The sequence below is a fragment of the Barbus barbus genome (assembly GCF_936440315.1).
Source record: "Barbus barbus genome assembly, chromosome: 30".
In the NCBI taxonomy this organism is placed as follows: Eukaryota; Metazoa; Chordata; class Actinopteri; order Cypriniformes; family Cyprinidae; genus Barbus; species Barbus barbus.
In genome coordinates, this window is record NC_136758.1 from 19,456,788 (window position 1) to 19,480,827 (window position 24,040).

Genomic DNA, 24,040 nt, shown 5'->3' on the forward strand with positions numbered 1-24,040 from the left:
CCCCGCTCGCTCGATCGGAGCGCTTGGTGATTCGGCATTGAGATGTCGCTCTCGCCCACATAAAGGACTTGGGGTTAAGACTAAACGCCAGGAAAAGTGTGCTTTCTCCGGCTCAGAGAACCACTTATCTAGGCGTGGTGTGGGTTTCGACGAGTCGATCCTCACGACAGTCAGAGAGTGCGAGAGGGCCAGCCATTCACTGTCAAGCAGTTTCAGAGACTGCTCGGGCTCATGGCAGCTGCGTCCAGCGTGATACCTTCTGGCCTGCTGTACATGAGGCCCCTACAGTGGTGGCTCAAGACCAAGGGGGTTTTCTTGAGGGAAAACTCGCTCCACGCTGTCAAAGTGTCACGCCGTTGTCCGTGCCTTAGACATGTGGAGGAAACCTTGGTTCTTGTCTCAGGGCCCGGTGCTGGAAGCTCCTTGTCGCCGCGTCTCGCTAGCGACAGACGCTTCCCTCACCGGTTGGGGTGCGGTCATGAGTGGCCACCCTGCCCGCGGTCTGTGGAGTGGTCGCCACCTGATGTGGCATGTCAACCAGCTAGCGATCCTAGCTGTGTTCCGTGTGCTCAAGCACTTCCTCCCGGACCTGGGAGATCACCACGTGCTGGTCCGCACCGACAGCACGACAGTGGTCTCTTACATCAACCACCAAGGAGGTCTGCGGTCGCGCCCCTTGTAGAAGCTGGCACACCAGATCCTTGTGTGGTCCCAGGGCAAGCTCCTGTCACTGAGAGCTGTGCACATTCCTGGGCATCTTTATATGGGAGCAGGCGTCCTGTCGAGACAGGGGCCGAGGCCCGGGGAATGGATGCTTCACCCCGAGGGGTGAAGCAGATGTGGAAGGTTTTTGGCCAGGCACAGGTGGACCTCTTCGCCACTCGAGAGTCAGCGCAATGTCCCCTCTGGTTCATCCAGCTCCTCCGGGACTGGACGCTATGGTACAGACGTGGCCGAGGCTCCGTCTGTACGCCTTCCCCCCGATCGCTCTGCTCCCGGGAGTTTTGGCGAGAGTGCGCCGGGACGCGGTAAGCCTACTGTTAGTAGCGCCGTTCTGGCCGGGCCGAGTATGGTTCTCGGACCTGATTTCGTTCCTCGACGGCGCCCCGTGGCCGGTGCCGATCAGGAGCGATCTCCTCTCACAGGAGATGTGGAAGCTGTGGGTATGGCCCCTGAGGGGGCGCAACTCATAGCGTCCGGTCTGTCAACCGAGGTTGTCGAGACCCTCCTCCAATCCAGAGCTCCCTCCACGAGGAAACTGTACGCCTTGAAGTGGAAACTCGTCACTTCTTGGTGCGGGGACCGCCAGCTCGACCCAGTCAACTGCCCGATTCGCGCAGTTCTGGAGTTCCTGCAGGCCCATTTCTCCGCAGGGTTAACCCACTCCACTATTAAGGTCTACGTGGCAGCTATCTCTTCGTACCACGCCCTTATTGGTGGCCAGTCAGTGGGCAGACACCCCCTGGTTACACGTTTCCTCCGCGGTGCGCTGAGGCTGAAGCCGTCTGTACGACCCCGTGTCCCCACGTGGGACCTGGGTGTGGTACTGGAAGCTCGGTGCAGAGCACCTTTGAGCCTCCCGAGGAGATAACAGATAGACTCCTCACCATTGCTTCTGGGCAGGTGTCTCAGTCCAAGACATCTGCAACGGTGCGGGATGGTCCACGCCCCTGACGTTTGCCAGGTTCTATAACCTCGACATCAGAGCCACTCCAGGCTCTTCCGTCCTTTCAGCCTGACACCAGGCAGGGACTTGTCAGTCTGGCGGCATTGGTATTGCGTTCCCATAGCGTCTTCGGACGTAGCTCGAAGTTCCTGGAAGGGAACGTACCAGGTTACGTATGTAACCCAGGTTCCCTGAAGGGAACGAGAGCTACGTCCCGAGCCACACTTCCGGCGTCCCTGCCCGCGCTTGCTTCATGACTTTGAAGCTGACGCTGGCTCTGCCGCACGTGCTTATATACTTCCTGGTCGTGACGTCACCCCGCCCGTGACGCCTCGCCCATCCATTAGACTGTTGTATAAAATATTCAGAGCGTCGGTCACGCTGATGGCGTTCCCATAGCGTCTTCGGACGTAGCTCTCGTTCCCTTCAGGGAACCTGGGTTACATACGTAACCTGGTACGATTTACCTCAGCTGTTCATGTTGGTTAATGGCTTATAACTCTTTAACAAAGACTTCCAAACCAGAAGAATCAGGTAGCCGGGCAAGTTGACCTGTTAGAGGAAGTGCTTAGTTGTGCTTTGTTAGCTTTCAATACGGTTTTTGACTATTAGACTATTAGGAGATTTTAAATCAGCGGTGCCTCAGTACGGAGCCATGATTTAACTAAATTAAAATAAGGAAACCAAGTAGTCGCTAAATTTCACTAAAATTAAATCATAATTAAAGGCCATGATATAAATTTTTCTTCCACATGTCATGTGTGGGGCTCAAATTAAGTTCTGTATAATTCCATAAAATATAATATATAAAAACACAGAAAACCCTGTCAAGGCATATAGATTTATCCCCTAACTTTTTGTTTTGACTTCCTTAGAGGGGACTCCAGCTTTATTTCATGACTTCTCCAAACAACCCCATGATTTACACCCCGGTTTTATTTAATTAATACTTTTATAGAAAGTTTTTGCCAGAGTTTACTGCCCTCTCTCTGTCTGTCTCTCTCACATACATCTAACAAATAGATAATCCCCCCAAATATCCCCGAGCAGTGTGATCTCTTCTTTCCTCATCTCCTTTCCTTAACCTCCCTTCCCTCCTTTAACCATCCCATATATGCCATTCATCCATCCACAGGACCATGTCTCTCCTTTTCCTTCTCTAATCCTCTTTTTGGACATTACCTGCTAATAAAGACACTAAGAGGGGAAAGAGAGGGGAAAAAATATCATCTTACACCCAGTGGCAGATTCACCGAACAGGCTGTTTCACCTGAGCACAGATAAATAGAGATGGAGAGAGACAGAAAGAGACATTTGGCAGGAGAAAAGATCCAAAATATCTATATCATGGAACTCTACTCTAAGCAGAGAAGTCTACTCATAAACAACTCAAGTCACAGCTAACAGTAAATTATTATGGCAAGACAAATAGTTTTGGACATACTACTCAAAATCTGGAACAGTTATGACGCTTAAGAGCTGCCAACCTTTCTGTCTTGTCTTTTCCTCCTCAACAGTTAAATTACAGATTTCCGTTCAAAGCTCCATAGTTCCAACAAGCCTGGTTTTCACAAGGACGATCTCTTTCACATACCTGCCTGATCTGCTTACATTCCCCTGCAACACTTGAAAGGTCATCAGAGGGATCTCATTGTGTTTAGCTAAGAGGCCTTACTTCCCCTTGCACACTGTAACAAGAAGTACATTAAATATAATTTAATGCTGGTAGAACTAATGCGAACTGACAAATTATTTAAAACATTTTAAAATCTTTCTTGTCTGAATGAAGTAACTTAAGTCTGAAATAGTGTGGCATAGTGGTTAAAGATCTCACCCAAAATCTGAAAGGTTGCATGCTTAAAACCCACAAACAACGAGTGTATCACCGTTGTGCCCTTAAGCAAGACATTTATGCTCAGGTACGTCCAGGACTGTAATAAAAGTACTTAAACTGATCAAAATTCAACTAATTAGCCAAAAAAACTGTTAAATAACAGCAAAATTATTTGACAGTTTAGTAATGAGTACTAATTAGTAGTTGCCCTGCGTAAACCCTTATATGCCAAATTTAAAGCAGTAGAACACATTTTTTAATTTAATTTTTTTTATTTAATTTAATTTTTATTATTGTTTTTTAATAAAAGTAATGAAAAGTATCTTGATAGATGTTTCAGGTGTTTTGTGTGTGTGTGTGTGTGTGTTTGTTTGTTTGTTTTTTAGGCTTGAAGATTTTGGCTCCCATTGCCTTTCATAACATAGACAAAAACAGACATTCTTCAAAACATCTTCTGTTTTGTTTTTTGTTTTTGTTTTTTTGTTGTTGTTGTTGTTGTTGTTTTTAATGCAGAAGAAATAAATCTCAGAATTTTAATCTTTGGTTGACCTAGTGCTTTAAACTCAGTTGGAAAGAAATAGTGTCCTCACAGTCTCGCTAAACATGACAGATTAACCCTGACTGTGACCTCTGAGGACAGACCAAACAGCACTTATACTCTGCCCCCTGGGCCTGTGCCTGGACAACGCACATGGGCATTATAGGATGTTGATGATGTGTTTATTAGGTTTGTTGAGAAGTGATGACAGACTTGTGGGACCAGAATGGTTTCAATGAAGCCCAAGCCCTCCATCTAGAGGTGAAACAAGGAGTTCACATTTAAACATTCCTGTCTTTGCCTAGGGCCCTTAAATTGGTAACTCTGCTCCTGCTTGTGATCGTACAAGTGCTTCCTCTAACAACTAGAGTCAAAACAACATATTTTCAAATGAGGACTAGGACTAGGCTTTGATTAGTCGGGGCTCCACCACCGAGAATAAATTAGCTGTCAAAGTAAAGATGAAATGCCTCAGAGACAATCACAGAATATGCAGTGCAAACATAATAAACAACAGCCCTCATACAAATAGAAACTGACAACAAATAAATCAAAATAATTTTGAATAAAATTTATTAAATGCATTCTGGTCAAACGCAAATCCAGAGCAAGCAACTGTACTGATTGCAAAACTGCAGACAGGCATTTAACCAGTGAAACCACCAGATGGAGCCAGAGCTACAGAAGAGAACCTGACATAAAAACATTCCTTTAAAACTGGCAAAAAAATATACAAATGAAATCTGGCTAATCATATTAGAGGTCTTCATCTACACTCTCACTGCGTAGGTCAATGTATTGCATTATTTGCAGCAATTTTCTCTCTCTCTCTCTCTCTGAAAACTTGGCAGACCGAAACATAATACATCCTAAATCAACTGAAACAGAAAGCCATTCTTAATTTATGAAATACAGCCTTTAATTTAAGCATATTACATGAACTGGGTTGTGCATGCAAGCCTTTCATCTCATGCAACAAGCAACACAATAATGTATCTGGCAGAATCAGAATCACTGGGCCTAGAATGCAATGCATATAGTCCACAGGGTAGCATTTCATAGTATTTACCATGCAGATCATGTGAACATCACTCCAATGGTTTGGGGAAGTTACAATACACACAGATCTCAAGCTGTATAATTCAGACTATAGAAACAATTGCATCTTCTAATTATACATAATTACTTTCAGTATAATCCCTTGGAACACAAAATGTACATATACATTTGTACATCCAAATGGCTGATTTTGACATCCTCCTTGCCCTGGGCTCGGTCAACCTGTGCTTCTCAGCTTTTAAATGCATGCTTAGATGGATGCACTGTCATATTGGAGAAAAATATATATGTAAATTAATATTATAGATCAACAGGCGCTTCTCTATGCTCAACAAAAGCACCCAGTGAGATGGAGATTATGAGGGTCTTATGCCCTCAAAAAGCTACAGCTATTGTGCCATGTAGAAACATGAATCCAGTGGACCAAAGGTAGATGATGTCCTGTGGCAAGAATGATACAAGTAACCCAACATCAACATACGACAACCAGCAAAGTTTTTCAACTAAAGCACTTACCATAAGCTCAAAAGGGTTTATTGATATTAGAGGCCTTTAACTGTAGAATAATATATAATATGATCAAATATAATATAATATAATATTTTATTTAATAATATAGTAAGTATTATAATAATAAACATGACAAAATAATTGGCGAGTTTTGGCAAGATCCCAAAATGATTTAGCCTTCACTTAAGAGTCTGATTGTTCCTGGCTACATCTAATATTTTAAAACACAAGTTAGCTCTAAAAAAGAGGGAATTTATTGAATTATGCAGAAAAACCGATGGAGATAAAAGCCTATGTTTCACATCAAGACAAGCTGTCCGTATCACCCCCTCAAGAAGAATAACGAGTTCTGTGCAGTTGCTCCCCTGATTGGTCAGAATCGTTCATGCTGTCACAAAGGATCATGGGATGGACCACCACACACCCACTGCCCAGACAGCGTGGGCGTTTCCGTGGTAACAGAGGACAGCAGCGATCTTTGCGTGGCCTCAGTGAGCCACTAATGAGTATGAGTGTGTGTGTGTGTGTGTGTGTGTGTGTGTGTGTGTGTGTGTGCACGCATTGCTTAGTCTCTTCATGCTACAAACAGGGGTTTATGTTGTAAGAGAGACACTGCAGTGAAATATAAATGCATCTAACATGGGCTGGTGTGTGTGTGTGTGTGTGTGTGTGTGTGTGTGTGTGTGTGTGTGTGTGTGTGTGTGTGTGTGTGTGTGTGTGTGTGTAAACCGATCTTCTGGTTCAGTAAAAGTAAATGTCAGGGTTGCTTTCTAATTAGAGGAGCCAAAACGAAAGTAATTCCCCAGCAAAATATCTGGTATATGAGGAAAAACTTCAAATGTCATTTTCATTTCAGTGCTATAGTTATGAATACTGTTAAATGAAGTAGTGCCTTACATGTCGACATGCAAACATACACACGTGCACATGTACAAATTCACATACAGATTCATACACAAAGTGACAGGAAATTCATCTGACATCCCCCAGCCAAGCAAACAAGAGCCAAATGCATCAAGCCTGGCTCTTCCCTCTAACTCTCTCTCTATTTTTGTATTCAAATACAGAGCCAAGTCACAGAATCAACTGTTTGTGTTAGCAATACTGGATTCGTTATTATTGAGAGATCACAGATTTAATGAAACGTTAAAAAGTGCAGGGTGTGTTTTGAACTCTATATATAACTTATTAAAAAAACCTTCAAATATACTAAATATGTCTTTGTGAAAACATTACATGATCTACTGCATGAACTATGGTGATTATCTGTTCAATTACATATATGTTATTTTCAGATGTTTCCTTTAAATGATTTGGCTTGAACAATAACAGCTTGTTTCTCCCCAAGAAAACTGCTACACTTCAAATCCCTCCTTCACTCTCTGTTTCTCTTTGTGTCTGCCTCTAGCTGTTTTATTTGCTGTTGAAAAGAGCTGCTCAGATTATTTTTCACCCCATCTAGGAATTATTTGATATTAATCAAACATTTGATTGTCAGAGACTGAAATGAAAAATGCATAATTTCCATGGTGTCTCTCAGCATGTTAAATAGTAGGGACAAAATGTATTCGGCCAAACTCAGGCAGTAAACTAACATGTGTCTGATATAAATATCTTAAAAAGAGCACATGTTTTTAACAAATCTCCATGTTTTTAATGAGTGTACACTATTGGGGACTTTGTATACAGTGCCCTCCAAAAGTATTGGAACAGTAGACAAAATTGCTCTGTTGCCTGTGGAGTCAAGACATTTACAAATATGATTAAAAGATGAATATGAGACAAAAATACAGAATGTCACATTTTATTATTGGATGATTCAACACATAGATGTTTTACCAGCTAAGAAGTTCAGCACTTTTAGAGTTTCATCCCTCTATCTGATGTGAGCATAAGTATTGGAACAGTTGCCTCACAGGTCTTTCTAAGTGATCAGCTGTGTCCTGTTGCATTAATTCTTCAGATATTAAAAGCAGGGAATGTGTCGTATCAGTTATATCCATTACTTCTGTATTCTGAATCTTGCATTCGATGATGACACACACAAACAAGGATGAAAAATAGCGAGCTGACTTAGAGAGAAAAGCAAGCAATTTGGATGCTAAAAGAAAAGAGGAAGTCAATTAGAGCTCTGGCAAAAACAAAGGGCATGGAGAAATCAAGAGTTTGGAAACCACCAGCAACCAACAACGACCTGATCGGCTGAGAAAACAACAGTAGTTGATGACAGACAAATCATAAAAGCTGTGAAAATGAACCCTAAAAGACATGTCTGTAAAATCACCAACAACTTCCAGAAAGCTGGGGTGATTCTCTGACAATCTACTGTCCTCATGAGACTTTGACACAGAATTACAGATGCTACACAGCAAGATACAAACCTCTGACCAGCACCAAAAATAGAAAGGCAAGATTAGAGTTTGCAAAAAGCACAAAGGTGAGCCAGAAGAGTTTTGGAACTGTGTTTATGGACCGATGAGACAAAGATGAACCTTTATCTAAGTGATGGGAAAGCAAAAATGTGGAGAAAAAAAGGGAACTGCAAATGATCCCAAGCATACAGCCTCATCTGTAAAGCATGGTGGAGGTGTTGTCATGGCATGGGCATGCATGGCTGCCTCTGGAACAGGCCCTCTCAACTTTACTGATGACTTAATGTATGATGACAGTAGCAGAATGAACTTGGAAGGGTACAAAACCATCTTGCCTACCAATATTCAAGAAAATGCCACCAAATTCATTGGGGATGCTTCATATTGCATCAGGACAATGACCCAAAACACCCTGCCAGTTCAGTCAAGGAATTTATAAGGGCAAAGAAATGGAAAGTCTTAGATTCCCCAAGTCAATCTCCAGATTTAAATCCGATTGAACATGAATTTCACCAGCTGAAGAGGAGAGTAAAGGCAGAAACTCCCCAAAAAAAACAACAATTGGAATTGGCTGCATTAAAGGCTGGGAAAAGTATTTCAAAGAATGAGACCAAGAGTCTGGTGATGTCTTTGGGTCACAGACTCACTGCTGCGATCTGCAAATAATAGCTTTTAATCTTTTATATCTGCCTTATGTTCAACTGTCCCAATACTTATGCTCACATCAATGAGAGGGATGAACTCTAAAAGTGCTGTTCTTTTTATTTGGTAAAACATGAATGTGTAGAAACGGCTAATAATAAAATATGACATTCTGTAGTTTTGTCTCGTATTCATCTTTTAATCATATTTGCAAATGTCTTGACTCCACAGCCAACAGAGCAATTTTGTCTTTACTGTTCCAATACTTATGGAGGGCACTGTATATTAATTTACACCGTTTAAGAATAAGCAGTAGATTTCTAAACTTCTTTAATTCGCATCAATGAAATATGGATTACATGAAAGTTTGAGACTTATAGTATACAAATCACTAAGTTACAAACGTCGAAATTAAATGTGTTACAAATCAAGATTCTAAATGCATAAAAGTGACTGCAGCTCTTCAAGATCTTGTAGGACTGAAGCTGTGTGCGCGAGCGAATCATAAAATTGTACCACGAGACCCAGGGCTTTTGCCTCATCGTGACGTGAAAGAGTTCCCTTCGACAAATATAAACACTGTCTAAATTTAGTCCTCTCACCAAATTAATTCCCTGACGATTCCTTTGACGCTAGTCACGTGTGCGCATTTCGTGAGTGTGTGTGGGGGGTGGGGGGTGACATTTTGACATATAAAGCTGTTTCAAGGGCGAATTGTGCATTAGAAGCGCGCGCAAACCCGAGCTGCGCAATTGCGCGAGGCATTCCTTTAGGGTTGCGAGGAAGAGCGGATTAATCTCCACTCTTGAGATTTCGCGTTCCAACTGTTCGGATGGATTTTCCCAACACTTCGCTGACTAAACGGAGGTCGGAGTCATGGAGACCCGTGGATCGAGCGCCCGTGTACACGTGGATATCGCGTTGGGGGATCTACAAGTTGTATTGATGCTATTTAGTTCCCCGTCATGAACTGTCCTGGAGTTGCGGTTCAAAGTTGGGGGCTTTAAGAGCGGGGAACATCATGCACACAGCAGAGCTCGCGCTCTCTCTCCTACTCGTCGTGATTATCGTTGTGTCGCTGCTGTCCAACGTGCTGGTGCTGATCTGCTTCTTGTACAATGCAGAAATTCGCAAGCAGGTTCCTGGGTTGTTTATACTCAACCTGACGTTCTGCAACCTGCTTCTGTCCGCCTCCAGCATGCCGTTGACTCTTATCGGGGTGTTGAGTAATGCGCATCCCGGAGGACACGTTTTCTGTCAGGTGGTGGGGTTTCTGGACACTTTCCTGACCACTAACTCCATGCTGAATATGGCTGCGCTCAGTATCGACCGGTGGGTTGCAGTGGTGTTCCCTCTGAGTTACCATTCCAGGATCCGTCACCGGGACGCTGTAATCGCGCTGGCTTACACGTGGGTGCACTCGCTGTCCTTCTCCGTGGTTGCCGCGTGCCTCTCCTGGGTGGGTTACCATGAGCTGTACGCTTCGTGCACGCTCTGTAACGGCAGGGCGGTCAATGCCAAGACGCAGTTCGCGATTTACACCATGGTGCTGCACTCGCTCACGTTCCTGTTGGTGTCGGTGGTGCTCTGCGTCACGTATCTGAAAGTGCTTAAAGTCGCGCGCTTTCACTGCAAACGCATAGACGTGATAACCATGCAAACGCTCGTACTGCTGGTGGACATTCATCCAAGGTAAGATTGAGTGAGAACATGCGAATTTTTACGTCTAGAAAGAAACAAAGAATCAGAAAATTGGCAGCGGTGGTTTCCGGAACTTTATCATAGAAATAAAGTATCGATAATACAAGGATATTGGCGACGGACCGTTTTAGGCTATAATAACTGTCAAGTTACTACATTAAATGTAAATTGGCTATATATTAACATGAAAAGCACTGGTAGCAACACATATGTATAGACTTTAAAATTGTCAAATGTAACAACTGTAGTCAGTAATAGTTCAAATGTTACCAAACATCATCATGTTAACAAACATTATAAATTTAAACACACACACACACACACACACACACACACACATATATAAAATGCAACAAACCCTAAACAAATGTACATAACCAATAACACCAATAATATTTGTGCAGTCACCTCTGGGAATTCCCCTTGCTTTTCCCGATTTTTACTATAAATATATATAAGTAACTTAATTAACTTTTTTTGATTGTTAAACTTTTTTTTTTCAAATCATGCTTTTGATTTTAAGTGCCTGCATCGATAAATATTATATCACATATTCACCACTCAAACATTTAACAGAGGCCAGAGAAACTCTTTACAGCTGCTGGGTTTCAGCACCACAGTTTTGGTCCACAGCCCCTACAATAGATCTGACAGGGATTTTAATTTACTGAATCCTAAATAATTGTTCTTAATTGAGTGAACATGCATTTTATTCCTTGGATAGATCACGAAAACAAACTACATATTTGAAATTAATTAATTAACTCATTAATTCATTATCAAAATTGAAACTGGTGGAAAAACACAGAGCTGAAAATATGTCGCAAATGCTTAAACTGCGACTAGACTGATCATTGACAAAGGCATCATATTTCAATAGATCAAAACAGGAATTAAAACACTCAAGTCATGTGACTTTTCACAGTAACCATGTAAAATGTCAACATGAAATCAAGATGGTCTAAAAAATACATCAACAGTTCTAACTGGACCCCTTGGACTAATTACTAATTACTTGTGCGATGACACAAAACATAAATAGAACAGTGATCAACAATTTCTACTTTAAAATAAATCAGTGATCAACTTAAATAATATAATGTGGCACATTTGCATTCTGCTACCAAATAATGTGGCTGAAAAATAGTTAGTGGTTGAGTACACCTCTCTCACGTGCCAACAGATATCAAGAGGCATTTGTGCTCATCAGAGAGTGAACATCATCAGCTCATTGCCCAGAGCTCTGGATGACTTTCAATGGCAACATGTCGACCACAATAACTTATTAACCAACAATGACAAATCACAATAGCCTTATGTAATGAGCACATCTGGTCTTCAGGCAGGGGATGTATCACAGCACTCCTCACATGCAAAGAGGAAGGAAAATGACTGCCAGCTGTTGACTATTTTGCTATCCATGTAAATAAATAAATAAATAAGCCACAGCATTTTATGGACTGATAGCATGCCATGAACTAATCACACTGTACTTCTGTTTGACACAAGTGACCATGTGAACAAGTGTTAAATAATCCACTGCAGGTGTGACGAAGTGACATTTCAATGATTCACTGAAACAGCTTGGGCAAACATCCTCACTCTATGAGAACACCTGCTATGTCTCTTGAATGGTTTTTGAGAATATGTAAAAGGTTCCCAATATTGTTGGTGGTGAAATATGTACGTTCATCTGGTGCATAGGTACAATTTTAGATAACATCTGTTTGAAGCTGGATAAAAGTCAGTCCAGTGTGGTTGTCTCATATATGCATAATAACATAATACACAATTCAAGTGAGAGAAGTCATCTAAATGTATCATCTAAATTTTTGCCCAGTGTTCGTCAGCGCTGTCTGGAGGAGCAGAAAAGGAGAAGACAGAGAGCCACCCATAAAATTAGTACCTTCATTGGAACCTTCGTCATCTGTTTCACCCCGTATGTCATTACCAGGTGAGCCAGCTGCTTAACTCCCCTATGCTCAGCATCTGTGCAGTCATGCTGTTATTATAGTTTTAATTTGTTGGCCAGGTTGAGATCCCTGGATGTTATTAACTGCATGCTTGATATAATACTAATAAGCTGGAGGACACTGCGTATTGTTAAAGGGTATTGTGTATTGTTATTTCATATTTTAACATACTCCATTTTGTTAGTGATCATTAGCCAATATATTTTTTAATTAATACCTTTATATGGTACTAATCCTTTTAGTAATAAGGAACAATGTGTGTTTAAAGCAAAACTGAAAAATGTAAGTAATGTAGATAAAATGAAGAGCAATCAAATAAAAATAGTAATCATTTAAATACGATGCATCAAAATATGCATTACAAATAATATTGCTTATAAACTGCAGCCCATTACTGATTACAAAGTACCTGACAAAAAAATCATAGTCTATAATGTAAATCTATTAGATTACACAGTTTAGGTAATATAACGTTACTACATTTTGATTACTTTTAAATTATTCTGACTTAATGCTTTTATCACATACTTTTGAATAATATCATTGTGTTCCAAAGAAAATATATTCTATTCTTTATTATCAACAACACAAAGTGCATTAAGATTCAAGATTCAAGATTCAAGATTTTTATTTGTCACATACACAATTATACAGAGCATAACCAGCAGTGAAATGTAGGTTAAATGTCATTAAATGTCAGGGTTTCCCAAACTAGGGTTGTAAAGGAACTGCAGCATTTGATGAAAAGCTAATTAAAAAATAAAAGCACTAAAAATGAAAATATTTTATTTGTTTACCTGCATATCAGTGTTATCATTAACTGACATCAGAGAACTGCAACGTGCAAATTTGTTGTTAATTTGAAATATTATAAACCTCATAAAATCAATGTTTTGGTTTAAAATACTGTGTAAATTATATATAAATCATGTAATACATTAAAGACTAACTGTAATCGAATAAGGATTTTAAAACATTCGATAATCTAATTACAATTACTTTATTTTTCCAAACATTTCTCAAAAACTGGTCTCCCCTACTGTATCCTACAAGTCATGAAATGTGAAGCCTGTAGTTCCTGTACTAATGTCTCTGGTCATGCATGTCCACCTGACTCATAATCCAAAATGAAGAAGGGCCTCCTGACTAGGCATGTTACATAACCTGGGTAAGCTCAGAGAAGATGGAAGGATGAACTGTCTTGTGTATCCCTGACTCTTACCGCAGCTTTTCTTCCTCAAAGCCCCTGTCAAAAGCTATTTTTATGAGCAATTGTTAGTGTCCCATTCAGATCACAGATTATGCCTCGCATAACCAAACTGAAAACAGAAATTGCTCTGCATTTACTGCCTCTGCTATACAAACGTATAACCTTCCATATGCAAATAAGATCCTGAAAATGTGTTAACTGCAGAGAACGGATTTTGCAGCTTGTCTTGCTCATGTGGGTGTCATGTGTTTAGGATTGTGGAGCTATTTGTGACGGAGCCATTTAATCCATATTGGGGCGTGCTGTGTAAGAGTCTGGCGTACAGCAAAGCTGCATGCGACCCCTTCGTCTACTCTCTTCTGCGACACCAGTACAGGAAGACCTGCAGTGACATCATCAATCGACTCTTAAAACGCAGTTCCCCGAATGGCTCCGGGCATCAGCAGGAAAATGGAAAGATTGGAAGGGCCAAGGAAATCGTAAAAGATGGGGAAGTCGAAGCCAGACCTACACACTGAGGACTCCTGTTGCTATAGAGATGAACGATCACAAAGGTAGAGCTTCGACTCTGAAGGGAGAGAGAACAATGAAGGCAGAGGAAACAGCGGGATACCAGGCTCTGCATTTCTCAACTCAAAAAGAATTCAAGATATAAGTGTAGCAAGAGATTTTAGTAGCAAAAGAGATTCTTTTCTACCTATCTACCTATCTTTCTTTCTTTCTCCAATCAATTCTGAAATCAAAACATCTGTAAAGCTGCAAGCCACGAAAGCTGCTAGTTAGACAACATTCAAAGAGAATCCGTAGGACCTATTATATATCGTGGTCTGATTTGTCTCTAATGTAATAGTGATAAAGTTCTGTTTAGACTTATGAATAGGTGACTGCTTTGACTTGCTGGATCACATGGTGAAATGTGAGAAAACAAGATCGCATTGTGCGTTTTTCAACAGAATAAGAAACAATATTTTCTAGATGATGTTTTAGTGGAACTCAGTGGCATGTGGTTTTGACTTTTTTGTAGCATGTATTTTATCTTCAGGGTTTAGATATGAAGCCCCACAGCAATGGGCGGACCTGTTCTTTCGGTGCCTTTATTTATTTATTTATTTTATTTATGTCAAATGAAACCTGTGTAGACGGAATTTTAAAGCAAGTTCATGAATTGAACAAGCTCATTTCAGCAGAGAATTGTAGAGAAATCATGTTGTGTAAACCAAAGGGTACAAACAAAGGAGATAAAATTAGCATTTATTGAGAGAGAAACAATACAAGTTTTTAAAAAAAATGTTGGATTAAATTCTGACAGCATAAACGGTCTCTTTTTCTTACTTGCCTCTGAAAATGATGTGTGAAAATATTGTGCAAGTGCCTGAAGTGCTGTCATATGGGTTTACTTAATTAATGTTCTCTGTGTGGGAACGCTGGCCACAAGATACAGAAAAAATACTTGGAAAGAGCAAAATGGAAAAAAGTGAGTTTTTCTTTCCCTAATCGTTCAGTTTAGTTTTACAATACCGTTCTTTGTCTATGTACTGTATATATGCATATACATTTTTGTATTTTTAAAGAGTAAATCATTTCTACAGGGTAATTTATATCTGAATGTCACTCTATAGTAAATATGTATCGTTTTATTTTTTGTAGTGTGTATGTATGAATATGTCTGCGAATATGTGACATTTGGAAGTGGGAACATTATTACACTTTGCGGGTGTTCGTGTATAAAACTACATGTTTAAATGTTTTTCTTTCGTGCAAATGTAAAGCCTTAGGAAGAAACATGTCTATTTTTGTTAAACAGAAAATAATGTAGTTTTAAATTTTGCTACATCTTTGTGAATTTGATGACAATAAATAGTGGGTTTGAAAAGAGCACAGAGGTTTTTGTTATTTGTTTGACAGATTCTTGCAGAGCACAAAGCACAAAAGAAATGAACAGCAAGCAAAGAAGTCCTGCTCTGCATATCTGCTCTATTTGGTCTTTGACAGAGTCCCTGCCTTCTAAGTTTCCTTCTGTCTGAGAAAAGAAAGAGAAATGCATGGAAAGTTCAATTGCAAAGCAGGAGAAAGAAAGAGAGAGAACGATAGGAATGTTGGGGAGACAATTACTTTCTGAAATGCTTTAAAACAGATTTCATCCCTCTGTTCAACTGAAACGAAGACAGCTTTGCACTTTGCACTCGTGCTCTGGCTCAGAAAGCACACAATAGAGTCAAGAAGTCTCTGTAATTGCAGGTTCAGGAGAAAGAGAAAAGAAGCAACCATAAAAAGAGAAGTAGAGAGCGTGAAGGGAGACATTATAAAACAGCAAGAAATGAAACCACTAAAGAATTCTGGGTAATTATTACCGCCCCCCCCCCCCCCCCCCCCCATTACCACCCCCTCTTGCAATGCAAACAAGAACAGAAGAAAATTACATCAGAATCCAGCCTCGACAGCCCCCAGATTATAAAAACAGTCCTTACTTAGGTCTTCCCTATCTCCTCTATTGTGTTTGTTTAGTTTTTTATGGATTTTTCACTGCTGAGTATGTCATCCCCATTTCTCACTGATCCATCAATACTGGCCAACAAAAGCAAAAGACAATAATCACACCAACACTGAAACTGAGGGGGGGTGCATCACAGTTTCAATAGTCATTAATAATAATACTAATAAAAAATATTTTTAAGCGCCAAAACAGCATATTAGATTGATTTCTGAAGGATCATGTGAAACTGAAGATTGGAGTAATGCTAAAAAAAATCTCCTAAAAAATCTTGCTTCATCACAACAAATTATCATGAAAATGTGAGACTAAATGAAAGATTACAAACAATAACCAAACCTTTTTTTTTCTTACTTTTCTCTATACGTACCACTTCTCTAGTTTCTGTACTCCAGCTTAGAGACTCATAAATTGATAAACTGCTTGCAATGTTCCTCATTTGTAAGCCGCTTTAGCAACGTTATAATACGTTGCCATGTTTCATAAAGGTTCCTGATGTTATACATTTAAAATACCCTCAATCCCACCATTAGCTTTTGTTGAACAGGATGTGGGCTACAGCCCTGATGAAATAAACTCTACACATACATTCACACAGACAGACACTCTTAAACATAGTCATTTACAGACATACTTGTACAAACACACACAATCACAATACATAATACACAAGCCCAAATTCGTAAATTACTATCATTTGCTCCAAGACTCACCCACACAAACACAGCACGGAGCTCTGTAGGGACACACGCGGTGAGCCCAATTAAAAAGCGAGCAAGCGGATAGACAGGCAGAGAGTGTCAGCACTGTCAGTTTGTTCTCTTATTTCCACTCATGAACTGCACAGCAGTACAACACAGAACAACTCATGAGAGAGCAGCTTTTCAGAGACTCCAAAGACTATTCTGCCCTAACTGCAACTGTTTAGGGTCAAGCTGAAATGGCGTTTATCTCCGACGACGGCACAATAAGCGTTCTTCACAGAACAAAAGGGAATCATTTTGAAGATTGATTTCTTTGGGGTTAACAAGATCTTTTAGAGATGATGTGTTGTTTTCACTTACTGACTACTTGTCTGTCTGGAGATTGCAGGAGATCATGCAGTGATACTTTGGTCGAAGACCACCAATCTTTTTTGCTGTAATTGGTAAAATGTAATGGGGACCTGAATGTGAGACAACTTACAACTGCCTCCACATAAGAGCATTTAGAGTGATCAATGCAGACACAAATACACACACTGATGGTATATTGAGAACAACGGCTGTGGGCTCCATTATAAATGAACAGAGGTTCAAAAGTTTATTTGAGCTAATACAACTAAATCCTTGGAGAAATAACCAAAGTGAAGAGTCTGTAAGAGATAGCAGGAGAGACACTGCGGCAAATCTGAATTAGAGCAATAACATGAACAGTGACGCTTCTTCCTTGATGCACTGATGTTAAATACTGGCAGATATAAGATGATAATTATTTTCATTTTATGGCTAAAATTAAAATTCTATAAAAGTTTGTCTAAAAGTTAAAAACAAAACACTACAAAACTAACTGAATTTATTACATTACATATGAATGAATTCATTTTGAGATTTACTAAAAAGATTACATTTAACTGATTTAATATAACATAAAAACATTTACGAAGACAAAATGTATTACCAAGTTGAAATTGCATGCTTATAGTATTTAGTACTTTAATGTGGATAGTATACGCTGATATTAAAAGTCTGGCCAATACCGATAAGATGATAATTATTTTCATCATATGGCTGAAGTTAAAAAGTCTATAATATTGTGTCCAAATAAACTAAAAAACTTTTCAAAAGACATTTTCAATACTATAACGTTATTACATTATATATGTACAGATATTCAGTTTGAGATTTGCTTAAAATTAGGCCTACATTTTAAATTCTTAGTGTTTTTAAACATTTAGCCTACTTAAAATTAGTCTATGATGATCTAAATGTAAAATTAGGAGAAATTGAGAATTAACAATTAAATATTTAACATCATCCTGCACCGATTAAAAAATAAATAAATAAACAGCCCAATATGACACTTTTTTCAATAAAGGTTTTTAAGTGTTTTTTGTTAAAAAAAATGTTTGGTGAAGTTTGTTAGAAACCAAGAAAATTCAAACTACTGTAGATTATATTGGCAGTGTCAGCTGCACAGACAATCCATCAGTCTTTTATAGAAACTTCTCTAAATTCACTCCAAGGACAGTACAGCTCCAGACAGAAGGAAAGAGACTAAGAATACCAATTCCTCACAGGGAGAAACAATTACAACTGAGTTGACACCAGCGGCTGTTTATGTGTGCCCATAACATCTATTTACAGATTTGTTGTCTGTTTTATTAAATTTTCCTCCTACTTAGTTTACGAGCCTGTATATCATTTGATTAGATTAAGCAGAAGTTTTCATAGTAACAGTCTGGATATGGACTGTTGAGTCAAGCATAGGTTCAGTCCATGCAAATGAACACATGGTTCTCATTCCACTGCGGCAGGAACTTGTTTTGTTATCTCAGGCAAGTAATTTACTCACGACATTTAAAACTGCGATCAGATGCACTATACAAATTAACTAAATTTACCTCCTTCCCCCATTACTCAACTGCGCATTTAGTTTAAAATATGCCTTGGCAAGTGGTGTCAAATTGTCAGGAGTTAAGCGCTCACAAACACACACCCCCCTACGCACAAACTTGATAGGTTGTTCAAAAGATATCCCCAGCATCCAAGCAATTAGTGCTCATTGTTTCCATAGCAACCCAAAAGACCAGTAGGAAGGAGCCAAAACTTGGACCATAATTGCGATTTTCCCTTCTTCCCCTGTACATTCCCTCACTATGCATTATGGGTTAAATCGTGCACATTTTTGCAAGAACTGATTTGCAAGTTGCCAATAGCTTCCTGCTGAGTTGTTCAAGTGAAACCAAGGACCTTGATTACCCATTTTAGTCATTTGATTGAAAAAGGACCAAAACCATATGAATTTAAATGTCCAGGGGTAAGACTGAGCCTCATAGTAGTGGCTTGCATCTATAGATGCTATATAAAGACTACATTTCCACAAGGCCAATAACATAATTGAGATTTAATGATTGCCTTCAGTAATTGACTTACAGCTAACTAGCAATTATAGTTAATTAACTGGCATTCATGCAATTCTGTGTAATGTAAAAAAAAAATATATATATATATATATATATATATGTAATGCCTGAGGCAAAATATATAAGAAATAAGTTAAATTATACAGCTCAAATATCAAATTTCAGCTCTGTGGATGAAGAGGGGTTTGTTCATTCACTGGATCAAATCTTAATGAGTCACACCGTGTCAACGAACACATCTGATGGTTATTTTAATCATCTATTCAAATGAGTCATTATAGAAACATCTGTTATTCTGTTCATCACTTTGCATTTAATAAACACAAAGACAGGAATAGTATTGTAATTAACTCACCAAATGGTCAGAGTCAGTGAAGCGGATGAAAGCTTCATCAGGCCAGATCCAGAGGCTAGCAGTGAGGAGTTTTTGAACCCCATGATCTGCACATATGCATGCAGGGAAGTGATGGTGTTGATGCAGTTTGCATGATTGTGTTTGATTGTCATGTTTGATAAGGGTTCAGAAAATGTGGTCAAAATGTCTAATAATAGCACCTAAAGCCTGGAAGGTAGCTTGAGGGAAACATCACAACACACACACACACACACAAACCGCTTGGTTTATCGCCTTGGAGTGACACACACACACACACACACACTCTGAAAAACACATTAAACCTTTTATTAAACCGTTTTCATTATCTGCAGACACACACAAACACATAGCCATTATATTCCTGACAGTCCCGTGGGAGGTGAAATGTGATATGATGGAGGTTAAGCAGTCGGTTAAGGCCAGGTCACTCTTGCAATCTTCAGATTCCCATGACTGTCTGACTGGGTCAAGTCCACGGCCGTCACCAAGGAGATACAGCCTCTGAGGATCTTTCTATGGAGTTATTGTTAAGCTTCAGTATTCACAATGGAATGAATGCAAAATGTAAAACCTATGAAATACAGGAAATGAGTGCATGGTTACACTATCATTAGGGCTGGGTTGACAATAACATTTCATCGCTACCCAAAACCATGCACAGATCCATCCTTCAAAAATGGTAGACCAAGTAACATTGAAATTTCCATTTCATACTATGATTTGGGATACAGCAAATCTAATCCCAGATACTATTTAGGGCACATCGATGCATCGATCTGATACTCAGTATCAGTATCGGCTCCGATACTGGCATTTTCTTCTGGATCTGATATCGGTCAGACATGACCGATCCAAATCCGATACTGTGCATATACTATTCTGTGTTATTGTTAAACCCTACAAAAGGTTAAAAAAAACATTATAAAGCACCATAAAGTTTCCGTGCACTATATTTCAAGTGTTTTGAAGCTGTTCCATAGTTTAATTTGAGGAACAGATGAATATTTAAGTCAAGTTGACATAAACTCTTCTCTCCGCTGTGGCTGTCTGTCATCATTCAGCATTCAAACTGACAATACAACCCCAAATCCCCTCCATTAGTTGAGGAAATTTAGCTTGAGTAGTTAGCATTGCCCTGTTAGCCCCCGCTGAACTACACAATCAGGCTTCAAAAAACATCTTTCTCCACTGGGGAGTATTGAGTAGTGCAGAATATTCTTAACATTTCAAATGGCAAATATTCCATTAATGTAGGTGTTCTAACAGTGTAATTCTCTTTGAAGGGTTCTTTATAGTGCCTTTTAAAAGTCTTTACACTTAATGAAGATATCAAATTAAAATGGCTTACATAAAGTAAAGATGTCTCAAAGAGATTTTAGCATCCAAATAATTACACACGTCACCTCTAAGTCATGAATTAGACTCACTGGAGTAAGAGGATTTCAGACTATTTAGGCTGTGAAGTCTAAACAGCCAGAAAAGCTGACAACCAGTGAATTTCAACAACAAGCAGTTGTGTGAAACATCACTGACAAACTGTAGTGAAGATGTACTTAAAATCACCCCCATCCACTTACTGTACTGTATAGTTTAATATTTTTTACATAATCATTTATATAAAAATCAATATGGCAAAATACTTTAAAATAAAGGTTACAGATACACTAAAAGTTAGGATTAGTAGAGTCAGTAGGAGTTTTTAAAATACTTTTTCAGGAAGGAATTCAAACAAATGCTGTTCTTTTGAACTTTCTATTTACTATCCTGACAAAAAAAAAAGTAACAAGGTTTCCACAACAGACTGATTTCAGCATTGATAATAATAAATGTTTCTTTAGCACAAAATATTTTGTGGTCTGAAATCCTTTCTTCAAAATGTGACGCATACAGATTTTGGCTTTATTCTCCAATGTCCAATTGTTGAGATAAGTTTTAAAATATACAGTGCCCTCCATAAGTATTGGAACAGTAAAGACAAAATTGCTCTGTTGGCTGTGGAGTCAAGACATTTGCAAATATGATTAAAAGATGAATATGAGACAGAACTACAGAATGTCACATTTTATTATTAGCCGTTTCAACACATATATGTTTTATACCAAATAAAAAGAACAGCACTTTTAGAGTTCATCCCACTCCTTGATGTGAGCATAAGTATTGGGACAGTTGAACATAAGGCAGATATAAAAGATTAAAATCTATTATTTAGTTGCAGATCCCTTGCGCACAATCACAGCAGTGAGTCTGTGACCCATAGACATCACCAGACTCTTGGTCTCATCCTTTGAAATACGCCTTTAATGCAGCCAATCCCAATTGTTGTTTGTTTTGGGGAGTTTCTGCCTTTTCTCTCCTCTTCAGCTGGTGAAATTCTTGTTCATTTGGATTTAAATCTGGAGATTGACTTCCGCAATCTAAGACTTTCCATTTCTTTGCCCTTATAAATTCCTTGACTGAACTGGCTGGGTGTTTTGGGTCATTGTCCTGATGCAATATGAAGCACTTCCCAATGAATCTGGAGGCATTTTCTTGAATATTGGTAGGCAAGATGGTTTTGTACCCTTCCAAGTTCATTCTGCTACTGTCATCATACATTAAGTCATCAGTAAAGTTGAGAGGGCCTGTTCCAGAGGCAGCCATGCATGCCCATGCCATGACAACACCTCCACCATGCTTTACAGATGAGGCTGTATGCTTGGGATCATTTGCAGTTCCCTTTTTTTCTCCACATTTTTGCTTTCCCATCACTTAGATAAAGGTTCATCTTTGTCTCATCGGTCCATAAACATAGTTCCAAAACTCTTCTGGCTCACCTTTGTGCTTTTTTGCAAACTCTAATCTTGCCTTTCTATTTTATAGACACATCTTTTAGGATTCATTTTTACAGCTTTTATGAATTGTCTGTCATCAACTACTGTTGTTTTCTCAGCTGATCAAGTCGTTGTTGGTCGCTGGTGTGGCTGGTGGTTTCCAAACTCTTGATTTCTCCATGCCCTTTGTTTTTGCTAGAGCTCTAATTGACTTCCTCTTTTCTTTTAGCATCCAAATTGCTTGGTTTTCTCTCAAAGTCAGCTCCCTCGTCCTCATCCTGGTTTGTGTGTGTCATCATCGAATGCAAGATTCAGAATACAGAAGTAATGGATATAACTGATACGACACATTCCCTGCTTTTAATATCTGAAGAATTAATGCAACAGGATACAGCTGATCACTTAGAAAGACCTGTGAGGCAACTGTTCCAATACTTATGCTCACATCAGATAGAGGGATGAAACTCTAAAAGTGCTGAACTTCTTAGCTGGTAAAACATCTATGTGTTGAATCACCCAATAATAAAATGTGACATTCTGTATTTTTGTCTCATATTCATCTTTTTATCATATTTGTAAATGTCTTGAGTCCACAGCCAACAGAGCAATTTTGTCTTTACTGTTCCAATACTTTTGGAGGGCATTGTATATCATTAAGGAAAATAATGCATTGAGATTTTTCAACAGCTTTCTTAAGAACTGCCTCCAGCCTAAATGCTAACATACCCTAGCAGCCATTAAAAGAAAATGAAGAATCACGTTTAAACTAAAAACAATCGGAAAATCAATACTATTGGTGAAAAACAGACTTACCAAGCATTGTAGACATTGAAACCATTTTTTTTTCAACAAAGCAAAATCACTGCTTTAGAATTCAACACCAGCACGTTCACTATTTATAAGAAAACTAATGACAGCAATCCTTCATTTTAGTTTCGTTTTCTACATATAAGGATTGATTTAACTCAGAAGTTGTACACTTAGTGATAGAAATCAGAGAGAAAAATAAAGAGCCAAAGTGAAACATTTGCAATTAGCTGAATCGAATATAAAGGAAAAACAAAGAAGAGAATGAGATTCTAAGGCAGTGGCCATTAGACTGACTCCTGCAGGATTCATAATTACTAAAACCTCTGTGTGTAGTTTTTGTGTGTGCGTGTGAAAGTAGGCGGATGTGTGTGAGCGCCTATGTTAATTAACACTCACTTCAATCACTTAATCAAACAGGACAATTTTAATCCAAATGCAAAAATTGCATCTGCTGCAGCATGTCAACAATGATGTTTCAAGCAATGACATGCACTTGCCGATTCTCATGACAGCAGCTAAAGCTACTACATCTGAACTACGTGCACCAAAATAAAAAATCACTCAAAGCACAGAGTATTTTCATAGTTTTGAATAATATAGCTCTCATCAGAAGATATCATCTAAGATATGACCAGTGACTGAGAGGATATGATTAACCAGGTCTCTGAAAGAGAACAAAGGAGGAAACTCCTGATTATATTAAGAATCTGTCATATATGCAGATATTCAGACAAGAGTCAGAAACAGCCATTTAGGGTCCTCAGAAATTGATGCATAATTGACCTGTTTAACATTCCTGTCCTAAGCTGCCAAGATACCATCAAGGTGGCTAATGAGATTTTCACTTGCAGCAGTAACCTGCATGATTTATGTGCAAATATCTTTGGAGAAACTACATTTGGAGTTCTATTAAAGACAGCAAGC

The 24,040-nt window shown here is 39.1% G+C and overlaps 1 protein-coding gene across 1 annotated transcript; it reads left to right on the top strand.

Annotated features, from left to right (window-relative positions):
* Positions 1-9,642: 9,642 nt before the first annotated feature.
* Positions 9,643-14,023, top strand: LOC306850440 (G-protein coupled receptor 26-like; the record flags this gene model as incomplete). Its single annotated transcript, XM_079386096.1, has 3 exons — positions 9,643-10,313; positions 12,163-12,276; positions 13,759-14,023. The coding sequence occupies 3 exons, from the start codon at positions 9,643-9,645 to the stop codon at positions 14,021-14,023; spliced, it is 1,050 nt and encodes a 349-aa protein (XP_079242222.1).
* Positions 14,024-24,040: the final 10,017 nt, after the last annotated feature.